Here is a 12,427-nt window from a genome sequence, read left to right on the forward strand (position 1 = left end):
GGCCTGGAGCCCCTACAGCAGGTCCAGGCTGCCCACCACACAAACACATCGTAGGCACTGCATGTGAGCAGTGCCTGCCAGTGCTGCTAAAGGGCTCCTGGCATGCTTGGCCTGGCTTGCAAGTAGCAGTTGAGTCTGTATTTGCCATGTTTTTCAAAATCTTTCAGGAAGGGTGGGATGAAATCTGTTGGGTTTGGCAGCGAGACTTCTCAGCCCTTCCTCTGCTCAGAACAAGGGTGATGTCCATGTATTTTTATCTCCACTTTGATGTCAAATTCCATGTCTTTATTTGGCTCGCTGTCTTCGTTGCTCTGCCAGGATGCCTCTAGCTGTACCTGGTTATATCCAGCCCTTTGGTATCCATGTGGGAATTCTTGTGAGGGTGGTGACCACCCCCTCCTTCTCCACCTGTTACGATGATTTGGGGATAGGGTGGGGGTGAGGACTTGGCTAACAGTTGCATCTGGTGCACAGAGTTAATCCCTGGAGTCTTGAGCATCTCCTGTTCTGCTGGCCCGCCTGGTTTCCTGCGCCCAGCCCCTGCCCTGCAGGGGTAAGGTTACTGAAGATGGAGGGGGGTGGGAGCCATGGGGGGAGTGTGTCTATTCTGAGGAGCCGGGTCTGGTTACCACTCCAAACACGTGGCATGCCAGAGACGCTTGGGTGTCACTGGCAGGCAGACGTGTGGTACTGGGGCAGGGGGGCAGGAGCTGCACCATGGGAGCAGGAGAGCATGGCCAAGGACCTGCCAGGCTGCATGACCCATTTTTCTTTACCCAGATGATTGTAGAGATAAAATGTGTTGAAGACCAGGAAGCAGTGGCACTGAAAGAGTATACAGCAGTTCATCTATTAACCTTTAATTATTCCTCCTCCTAAACTCCCCACTACTGTGCTTCCTTGGCAGTGAGGAAGAGGATACAGATCTGTTTTTTGCATGGATAGCCATGGTGAAGTGACTCATCTGAGGATGTGGGGGGTTTGTGGCACAGGGATGACCAAAGCCTGGATCACAGATGGTCTGGTAGATCTGTAACTTATCTGCTAGATGGTAATGTGTGTTGCAGAGATTGCTTGTAGATACAGTATTTTGGATATCTACAGATAATGATAAGGCATCATTCACAAGTAAAGTGCTGTTCAACACACTTTGTAAATCCCTCAGGTACAGAAACTCAGTTTGGAAAAAGAGGCAGGAGACTTTATGACCTTAGGAACAAGAAACGAGGCAGGGATATGATGAGTTAATGTACTCAGCCTGGGCTTGCTCTGATTTCTCTGTGCTCGCTGGTGACATATGGGTGAATGAGGACGGTACTGCACCTAGATGTGTGTCTAATGTCACTGTGCAGTGTGTGGGCATGCCTAGAAGAAGCTTTCTTACACCAATTTGCATCTGTACCTACCTGGTACCTGGTACTTACCCCTCTTTTGTAGACCTTTAAAGAAAATGGTATTTTCACCTGCTGACACACAAAAAAACTCATTTGGGAAACTTGTCTGCCTGCAGGTTCTTGTCCTACATCCCACACTCCTGCAATGCTATCCTCTTCTGCTGACATCCCCAGGATCAAGCAGCACAGCACTTGCAGAGAGTGCACACATCTTCAGGCACCTCATGCCCTGCCAAAGCATTCCACATGACCACCCCCGCCCCTGCCCAAACTGGTACCACTGAGCTTCTTCCTACATCTCTTTTGACCCTTAGAAATATCTTTTACTTTCTCCTCTCCTTCCTCCTTACTTGACCAGGTACTGGGCTGGCAAGTGCTTGTCTTTGGGATCTGTGTGTGGTGATTGACTGCCTGGCAGGAGAAACCAGGCAGCTGTCTGTTGAGCTGTTATAACAGTTTGTCACAACACAAATTTACCCATCTCCTCAGTGTCACAAATCTTACAGGAACATAAACCTTGGAGATGTCTACTGCTTTGTTAAATTTTCTGACCAGCAGGTTTGAAAACTGTGTGGGTGACAAAATACTGATGTACACCCACACAAACTCTTGGTGTGATCTCAAGAAATGACGTAAGTGTTGTATATATAGACAGTAATCATAGCTCTTTGTCTTAAAAGCAAATTACATCTCTCATTTGACTACCAATCAAGTTTTGTCATTTTTCCCTCTAAATTACCTGTGCAAACTCTCTTGGTCTTTTCTGAGCTTCTCTGTGGCAGATATTTAGCGGGCAGTTATGCTTGGACCAGTGTCCAGGTCTCACTGCTGCTGTGGTCCTCTGGCTTGCTGACCTCAAGCATCACATCTTTCCCTAGCTAGGGTCTCAAGGGGCCAGCCCCCTACCCATTTCCCAGGCACATACCCAGTGTGTGGATGCTCTGAAGCCCACAGCAAAATATCTGTGCCTATTTGTTCCCTGCTTGTCACTGCACATGTAATTCCCATTTGAGAGGGATGTAGGAGAGCTGTATGGGATAGCACAGCACTGCTTCATGAATAAAAGGGTATTTACGAAACAACAGGGTTTGTTATGGCTACATGCAGGCTTTACACGACACAGCAATGCCAGCATCCCTAAGAACTGCAAGCAGAAGGACTGTTCACAGGCATAGTCAGCCAATTAATTTATTCACTAACAGTAATTTTTATGGACAAGCAGTCTCGAAAATAGTATTTAGGAAATAAAATCAATAGTCCTTCTCTAAGAACTCCAGAGCTATTGGGGAAGGGAAGTAAAGTTGTTTCATACTTTTCATTATGTAATGCTTGATAAAGCGCAGAGGAATCATACTCTCTCAGTCTGAGCATTTTTTTATATATTGCCACAGTAACCAGAACTAGTGCTGCTGTCTTGCAGCTATTACTTATTGTGCTGTTTCAACAGATAGGTTCAGCTCTTACTGCTTCTTTGCCTGCAGCATATCAAAGTTTCATATTTTTTCCTCCAGATTTTTACCTATAATGTTATGTGGTACTCCCACTATGGCTTTTTTCCACTACAGGATGCTACTGTGGTGTCCCCTGTTCTCTCAAACTTCTGTCCTTGGTTTTAAAGCTTTCCTACTTTAGCCCCTCATTCATGCTTTTATCTTTTTGTGTTCTTTTCCCCAAATATCCCACCAGTTCTCCATCCAAACATATTTTATTACAGTCTCAGTCACTAGTTCTGCCTGTAGATATTTCCCTTTAACGTTTTTTTGGTCTGCAGTGGGTTTTCTTTTCAGCCTTGCTAGGGCTGCTTCCTTGCCCTTGTTTTTTTTCCAGGTCTGTGCTCCAGTGTCTTACACTAAGTTCTTGTACCCTGTTTTAGATTAAGACCTCTTGGAATCATATTTTACTCTTAAGGTTGCCAAAGGCAATGGTTCCATGGGGTCTCTAAGTGCTGCTGTAGTACAAATACATATTTAAAATTCATCATCTTGCTAGGGCACCTTCCTGTTGTCCTAACCTAGCAATTTCCTTGCTCTTAGTGCGTGGGTTTTTCAAATGATGTGATAGAGAAGTATATTGTAGTCACTTAGCAACCAGAACCAGCTTTTTGAAAGTAAAAATATTGGTTTGTTTGTAATTTTGGTTTCTGGAACCTTAACAATTGCGTGCTCAGGAAATCAATTATGAAGTGTTTGCAGGGTTGCAGAATGAACATGCTGTGTTGGTTTATGGTCTTGCTTGCACGCTCGTGTGTGTGCATGCTGACTTGTTTGCTCTCTTTGGTTATAGATGGGACAGTATTTTCTTATCCTCTTCTTCTGTACCTGATTTTCGGGAATGTTGTTGAACTCCACTTACGGTCAATCAGTGGGAACTTTTGTGCTCAAAAATCTGGAAAAATCTGTTCCTCTGCTGCAGATGCAGGCTGCCTCCAATGCATCCCCAGCTGTGAAAAGTTCCAACTGCCCTTTATTCAACAACCAGCGCTTCCAGCTTTGTCCCTGGCAAACTCTGCAATGCAGCTCCAAGTGATCAATGCAAAAGATTTTGGCATAAGAAAACTGAAAGTGTGGGTACAGCATAAACCAAATTGAATTGCAAAATAAAAGAGCACAGGCAATCCTCCTGATTGTATTATGCAGCTTCACATTTATTTAATTAAACCCAGGCATATTCTAATTAAAACGCAGCCCCTGCAGGATTTCCCGCTTGCCGCCTGCGAGGCGGGATGCGGCGGGCAGGGCTCGGGGAAGCCTGTCCCTGGGAATGGGGGTGGCCTCCTCCTCCTCCTCCTCCTCCGGCGACGATGGTGCGGGACAGCCGGGAGACACCGTCCCCGAGGGGGTGCCCGTGGCCCGGCCCCAGGGTGGGACACAAGCGCACATCCCGCTTCCAAGGCAGCGCACTGCCCTCTAATGCTGCTCCCTGGTAGTGGAGGAGGGAAGCCCTCCGGAGGGTGCCCGCTGAAGGGAGCCCCGCCGGCGCCCTGCCGAGCCTTCGGGAGGAAAGGGGATTTTTCGGTCCCGCGAGGAAGGGGGAGAAGCAGGGCATGGTTTGGAGGGACGCCCCGAGGCCAGCAGAGATGTCAGACTCTCGATCCCTAGGCGAGCCTGGTGCTGCAGCCTTACAGAGGAGCTGCTGTGGTGCCTTCTGTACTTACTTGGCCTTTCCTTTCTTGAAGTAAACTTCTCCCGAAACTGGCTGTAAAAGAGCTCCAGGTCAGAAATGTTGCCCCAGGGCTTTACTTACAGCTGTGACCTGTCTTAGGTGAGGCCACAGCCTGAGCTGCTGCAGAGGCAAGGCTGCCCTTGCTCAGCGCTGCCCTTTTTGCTTTCCCTGTGCTTGGGAGAGCCATGTCCAAGCTGCGCACTGCAGTTATGTCAGAGATGTCCAAAATTACCATATCTTGCAGATCTTGTGGAGGGGATTCCCATCCCCTGAACCTGTGTCTTAACAGAGGAGCAGGATTTGCTCCTTCTGCTTCCAAGAAGTGATTGCCTGGAGGTGGGTTAGCCTTTGTTTTCTTTGCCAGGGGCTCTGGTGGTCCTGGCAGTGCGTTCACCTTTGTGAATCGTAGTTTGCCATAGGGAAATCAAGGCACTGGGAAGTGCTGGTGCTTTAGGTGCTGACCTGTGGGATCCAGGCTGCAGCACGGTAGAGGCTCCATGCAGCCATGGTGCTGGAAAGGAAGGGCTGGAGGAAGGCTGCAGAGGTGGGTGGTGTGGGGTGACCTCCCTGTGGCACAGGAAGGAGAGTGGTGTGGGGCAGAAAGCCTCTGCCAATAATGGAGTTCAGTGTTTTCCTGACCTGAGGGCAATTGGGTGCGAAGCTTGGCTTGGAATGGCTCATCATAAGACTGTCATCAGTTGGTTTAAGTCGATACCAATTACAAGGTTATTAATTAAAAAAATGTGACTGCTGTGAATAATGATTGTAACCCTTTATCTTCCAGACAGTCACATTGCATATTTCTGTTATGAATTAGAGCTCTCTACGTGCGCTGACTGATAAAGGCTCTGCTCCATTAAACATGTGTTTTAAATGTCAAAATAACATCTTTTTAAGTGTTAGGATTTATGTTTTTTTCTTCAGGATTGTGTTTTTCCAGCCTTGAGGAATCTTCTTTGATTCAAGACTCCCTATTCATGCATCTTCTGCTGTCTGAGAAAACATAAAAGTTTCCTCAAACACAGCCCAACATGAAAGGGTGAATGCTCAATCAGGCATAGAAACCTGCCTGATGTCATCTCTTGTTCCCAAGAAAGTTTTCCAGCATTCCACTAAGTGTTCCCATGCTTTGATCTGTGGGAAAGAGATACTAGAGTAGTCACCATCTTTTGCTGGCCCTGAGATAAGAGCTTGCTGCTCATATTATTGCATGTGAGCCGTGTTCTGGGGTCAGCTTCCTGACTGTGTGGCTGCCATGTCCTGGAGGATGGAGCCTGGGGCTGGCTGCTCCGCATGAGGACTGGAGTGTTTGGTCAGGCAAACCTGCACCTCCGAGAGTTTCCAGGGTGGCCTGGTGGACCCTTTTCTGTGTTCACAGAGGGGCACAGCCTCCATGGGAAGAGAGGAGTAGAGGGGGGCAGTGAGAGAGCTACCTGTACACTGTCTCACCTTGTGAAGCATGGCTTTAATCTGGTGCTGCCTTATTTCTCTCCTGCACCTGAGGCTCGAGAGGAAAGAGCTGCTTGGCTTTGGTTTGTGGTTCATCAGCCAAACTTGGACAGCTCCAAAATGAGCATACCCCTGACTCCAAAGCTCCCCTCTCCCTACACCTCTAAGGCAAAATCTAAGGCTTACAGTGCCGTTCAGCTGTGCCTGGAAAATGCTGTCCCCACCCTTGCTGACACACAACTTGATGGATTTGGGGGCATGAATCCTTCTCAGGGATGCACGTAGCCCTGGCTCCATCACCACTGGGCAGGACAGATGTGAATCCACGTGCATCGGTGACGCAGGCAAACTGGATTTGGCCAGCTGCCGGGGCTTTGAATGTTCATTTTGGGGGAGGGAGGGAAGGAGGGAGGGAGGGAAAGAGGGGGGGAGGACAGAAGAGGGCAAAACCTGCCCTCTGCCTGCTTCTGGTACTGAGGTGCCTGGGGAGGGACCGGGGGCTGTGAGCAGAGGAGGAGCCAGGGCAGGACTGCTGCTTTGCCAAGGAGATCCTTTCCTCGTTTAGTGGCAGAGATGTAATACCAATGCACAGGAGCTCGTTGGAGCTGTTTGTCCTTTTTCTGCATCCGATGGATTTGCGTGCATCTCTGTGTGTTGCTTTGTTTTTCCACCCTGTGTTTTTTAGTAATAATCCCCTCCAAGGTTACAGAGATATCATTTGTCAGGCAAGCCGACAGAGCTCTTTCTTACTATGGGATTACATAAGAGAACACAGGCTTTATTACCATTTTAGGACGTATTAGCATTGTGGATTATTTCCATAGAGACTGAGTACAGTGGCAGTTTTCACTCAGGGTTCCCTTGTCCTTCCTCCCCCCCAACATCTTACTTTATAAAAATGATATCCATTATTGAACAAACAAGCAGGAAGCATCCTACGAAGCCTGGTCCATGATCAATGTTGTATGTGGAGGGCTGACACAAGCACCAAGAGCGCATTGCAAGACTGCACTCAGAAGGAGGGATTTCAAGGAGATGATGCAGAGCCGCAAGGAAACATTCTTCATTCCTGCCTGTCCATGTGCCTTCTTGTGAGGCTAGCGAGGGCTGCTGCCCCTGCTTTGATTGTTCTTTGCCTGTGGGATCATGGCAGGTTAAGTCAATGTTTCCTGTCTCAACTGAACAGTCTGTAAAATGGGGAGGTTAATTATGCTGGGGTATCCTGTTGGCCATGGTAATAATGAGACCATGATTTATTCACAGCATCTTTTCTGTGACAAAGACTGGTCCTGAAACAGCTGTCTCATACTGGCTGTGCATCTTTTGAGCTGCCAGTAGAGTAGGAAAAGAGTGTGGAGCACTGCTGTAAATAAATGAAACTGCACATTTCTCCCTTGGAAAATCATCTTGCAATGCTTTTAAGTCCTGCATTTCTGATGTGTGCTGTAACCATGCTGTGGTGGGATCTACTCCATGGATGGACTAGCAGGGGATATTTTGGGTCGTTCCTCTTTTCCTCAAAACTTGCAGGGAACAGAGGTAGTCTTCTTGAGCAAGTCTAAGGGATCAATGAACTGTAAAATTTGGAAACTGATTTCTTCCTCTTGATGTTCCTCTGCTACAGCACAAAGTGTTGGCATTTCTCATGGTCTGGCAGACATGGTAATGGGAAATTTTTGGCCTTCATATGTGCTGGAGGTGTCTGTTACATGAAGGGGTTCCTCACGAACCTTAAACTGCATTGTGCGAAAGTGACAGACACAACTGCCAAGGCACATGCCAGCTCACTTATCAGTGACCAGTCTCCATGTCTGGGAAGGAGTCTTTTGTTTCACTTCTTCCTGGTCTTTTCAGGGATCATAAGTCATCCAATTAGTGTTTCTGCTCCTGATGCTGCTCATATATTACCAGTAACATGGAAGTTGTACTAGACCTGAGCAACTCCCAGCTTAGGGAACACCTGGAATATTTTGCACTGCAATCATATGTCGTAACAGTCCCCCAGGGCCAGTCTTACAAGACAGCAATCAGAGAGCTAACTTGTGTCCAAGAAAGAGCCTGCTGCTCTGTTTCTTGAATGCTTCTGTTCAGACTCATGCCCCGGTGTGTGCATGTGCATGCCTCTTCCCTGCTAGTGAAACCAGTGGGATCTGAGTAGCAAATGTACTCCAGTGGCAGAACAGGCCTCTGCAGAAGAGATGCTTTCTACAGGAGGAGCAAGAACTAAATAAAAAGTCACTGAGTAACAGTCATTCTTGAGTAAGTTGTTGAAGAAAGGCAGGGAATTTGAGGTTGTTGCGGATGTGTGGGAAGGTATTGTTCAGTTCTGTGATGGCTGCAGTAGAAACTCACATGAGTTCCTGGACAGTCACATACTAGACAGTTGTAGGAAACCAGGTTTCAGATATTCTGCTCAAGAAGCTTTTGGTTCCTTTTTGGAAGAATAAGTTTAGCCAGAGCACTGAGAAAGTAGCTGTCCTGTTGTGACCCTGGCAATTGCATTGTTTCTGTGCTTTATCAGCACAGTGCATCCTTACCTGGGATGTTACTCTGACAACCTTGAGCTTTACCTGTAGGCTAATTGCTCCTGAGTTTTGGCTTCTTTTCTGTCATTTTAAAAAATTAAGCATATTTCTTGCCCATGAATAAATAGTGTATTTGCTTCTGTAGAGAAATGTGTCCAAGAGAGGAAAAAAAAAGTGAAATTCTCATTTTTGTGACCTGCTTAGACTTACCAACTTTGTGTTCTGTCATGTGCCAGTCTCATGATTTCTTCTCAACAAAAGGGTCTAAAGACCCTTTAAAGCCCTCAAGAAATACAAGTTTCTAGCTGAAGACTTGTGGCTGTGCAAGTAACAGGATTCTTTGCTCACACAAAGTAGAATGGGGTTGGATCTTAAAGATTTTTAGTTGCACTCCTCATCCAGTCATAGGACACTGGTTAGCCAACAGAAAGTGCCCTATGATCTTTACTTTCTACAGAAGAGACCAGGTGTGATGTTTAAAAGACTGAATCTCTCAGTCCTTAGAGAAGTGCATTTACAGAAATGCTCTGCAACCTAAGATGTCTTATCCTAGCCAAAGTGGGCTACTACAGCAGACTCCAGCAAGGCAAACTTGTTTGTGGGAAATAGCCTAAGGAACACCTGTTTTGGCTGGACTAAAAATCCCTGTGTGTTCTACTCTGCACTGGTATGGCCTCACCTTGAATACTGTGTGCAGTTTTGGGCACCACAATATAAGAAGGATATTAAGCTATTAGAAAGTGTCCCAAGGAGGGCAATGAGGATGGAGAAGGGCCTTGAGGGGAAGCTGTGTGAGGAGCAGCTGAGGTCTCTTGGTCTGTTCAGCCTGGAGAAGAGGAGACTTAGGGGAGACCTCACTGCAGTTACAATTTCCTTGTGAGGGGAGCACAGGGGCAGACACTGATCTCTTCTCTGTGATTCCCAGTGACAGAACCTGAGGGAATGGCCTGAAGTTGTGCCAGGGGAGGTTTAGGCTCGGTATTAGAAAAAGGTTCTTCCCCCAGGGGATGTTCGGGCATAGGAACACATTCCCCAGATAAGTGGTCACAGCACCAAGCCTGGCAGAGTTCAAGAAGTATTGCTGGCTGGAGACCTTACCCAGAAATCTGACTTTCCCTCAACTGAGAACAAGACAAAGAGAAGGAGCTTTCTTCGGTGAAACTTGCTACAGTTCAGAAAAGGATTGTTTTAGGATGTTCTTATCAGCTTATGGAAAACACTAGGGAATCCCTTAAGTATCAGATCCTAGGCATGCTGCTCTGCAGGGCTTAGGACATGTACTTTTCCTCATGGCAGCAATGCCAGAATCCACGCAATGCAACAACACCTTGGTGTGATTCTTGAAGATTTTTGGTATTTGTGGTTGAGTTGCAAGTGTTCATGCCTTGGACTGATGACTGACCTGCAAACCTTCAGGCCTATGTGAGCAGTGGGGCTGGCTGCATTTCTCATGCAAACAACATGCTCTCTTCCAGGAGCCTCAGGGAAGGGCACACATCTGAACTGGGCTGTCTGTGGAAACGATTAGTATCTGTTTATCACAGTTACTGTGAAAACAGAGTAGCAGATAAATAAAATGGAGAAGGACCTTCTTTCTACCACATCAATTTCAGGAGTTCCTTCACCTCATACTTGCTCATTCATGTAGCACAAATCAGTTTTCCTTGATGGTTATCTGGATTGGATCTGCAGAACTACAGGGAGATGAGCAGGCATCATTTCTGTCTCTTGTGGTCTTCAAATGCTCTTTGACAGAAGTTCTGATTGCAGATTCTCCAGTGTCTGCAGCTGCTGAAGATGCAGGAAGGTTTGCAGGTTCCAAACCTTACTACCCTGTGTCTTGCCTAAGGCTGAGATCTGCTAACTTTGGTGCAGGGGGAAACCTGTGAAAATGTCAGTGATGGAGGGTGATCACTTGGGGTGGTCCCATTAACCTCCATCAGAGCCTATCCTGCCCAGGAGCCCTGTGCACACAAACTACTGCCTTGGGAGCCATGGGTGTAACTTAATTCTTGCTTCTCCTTGCTTTTGTTTGATAAATCCCTCACCAAAGTAAGTGTGATGAGGACTTGGGGTAGCTTAGATGGGCTGCACGATGGCTGTTTCCTGTGTGGAAATAGCACAGTAAAGCTGATGTGTCCTAGCTGCAAGCAGCCTGGCACAGCATGTGGACAGAATTGTTCTTTTTTATAAGTCATCAGGCTGGGCCTGCACAGGGCTCTAAAAAGACTATGGTAACAGCCCAATTTCTCTTTTTCTGTCCTCAAGGTTTTAGGAGATTAAAAAAGAAAGAATTAGTTGAGGGGCACCTGGTCATGCAACAGTCCTGTGGGTGTGCTGGTGTGACCTCTGTGTGGCTCATGTTATACTCTGAAAATTTAGAGGAGCTTATCCAAAATGAAATTCCTTACCTACTTACTTTGTGTGGTCCTGCCTTCATCTCCAGAATGGGAGACATTTCAGGGACCATAGCAGTCACTGTGGAGCGGTTTTGCTTATCTGCTCCAAAGAACTGTGGTTGTGATATCAAACTCCTTGTGCCTGCATTGTATTGAACCCTCAGTGTTCTTAAAAATTGCCTTTCTTTAGACACCTGTCCTTATGTAATGTTTTATTTGAGCATTGTATGTGTGGTGCATTTGTACTCACCACAGCCCTAAGAATTGCTTCATTGTCCAAACGGTTCATGCTTAGATCTGTGAAATGAAGATAATTATTCATCTCTGGGTTTAGTATAGGATGTTTGGTAGTCCAAATTTCACTCTGCATGGGCTTGCCTCTGTGTTGAGATCTTCTGAACTGGGCCTGATTTGATGCCTTGGGTAGGTATTGTGACTGCTCTTCCAAGTGACTTCCAGAGTCACATATATTGCTTGTAGCACAGAAGGGAGGAACCTGAAGATGAGCCTTCAATGTGAGAAAAACACCCTAATTTCAGAGTTGTTCTCTATTGCCAGGTACACTGACACTGTTCCCCGGTGTCAGTTCCCACATTTCAATTTTTGGAAGCCAGTTAGTCACGCAGCAAGAACAAAAACACCCTTTGACTTATAAATTGAGGACATTTAATGGGGAGAAGCAGAGGAGCAGTCATTATTATTAATTATTTGCATAACAATAGCCTTTCTTCCATAGATCTTGCAAAGATGGGCAAACATGAATTAATTCAACCTTAAACTACCCACATGGGAGGATGAAAAGTATCATTATCCACATGAACAGTTTCTCTGCGTGATTTTACTAATTATAGTATAGCACTTAGGTGTTGTTATATGTGCTATGTAAGAAGGTAAATAACATTTTACAGAGAGAACCAAAGGCATTTCTCACCCAATCAGACTCTTTCCAGCACTCACACTATATTGTCTCCAGCAGTGGGCAGAATTATTCTGGCAGAAGGTGAAGGAAATGGGCAGCATAGGCAGAGCTATAAATAGGTGACATGCCTTGCTTACACCCCGCAGGAGTGGGCCTTTCAAAGGGGTGGATCGAGATAGTAACTCAAGTTGCACACCCTGCGCCATACCAGAACAGCTTCCACCTTTCTCTGTCACTTGGAGGAATCTCATTCCTGATCCTAGCAAGGCAGTGTAATGCAGCCTTCCCAAAAAGGCTGTGCTGCTCCATTAGCGCTGCCTTAAGATATAACCAGGCTGGTCCAAAGAGGTGTGGGAGCACCTTCTGCTTTACGATGCTTTGAGCATTAGGGAAGCAGCTACTGCCTCAAAGCCCTGGGGAAAGGCCACTGAAATACTTCCAGCTATACTGGGAGCCTGTGGGTATTCCTCCTTCCTGGCCTCTGAGACTTCCAGCAAGGCCTTTGCTGTGCTTTTTTTCCTGCTAAGCTCATGGAAAATAGCTGGCTCTAGGTTTTTCTGAGGACAGCCCAACAACTGG

General features: G+C 46.6%; 1 protein-coding gene across 2 annotated transcripts in view; it reads left to right on the forward strand.

Annotated features, from left to right (window-relative positions):
• The window catches only part of IGSF11 (immunoglobulin superfamily member 11), a gene marked incomplete at both ends in the record, with an annotated part of 103,445 nt that overhangs the window by 55,838 nt on the left and 35,180 nt on the right, over positions 1 to 12,427 (forward strand). Inside the window, one exon of one of the 2 annotated variants that reach the window (XM_082278193.1) lies at positions 6,971 to 7,086. The exons of the other annotated variant lie outside the window; for it this stretch is intronic. Coding sequence (XP_082134319.1) covers positions 7,041 to 7,086 — 46 coding nt within the window. Of the gene's footprint in view, positions 1 to 6,970; positions 7,087 to 12,427 lie in introns of those variants that run through there. 2 annotated transcript variants of the gene reach the window in all.

Source organism: Coloeus monedula (genome assembly GCF_965178545.1).
Source record: "Coloeus monedula genome assembly, chromosome: 3".
NCBI classification, from domain to species: domain Eukaryota; kingdom Metazoa; phylum Chordata; class Aves; order Passeriformes; family Corvidae; genus Coloeus; species Coloeus monedula.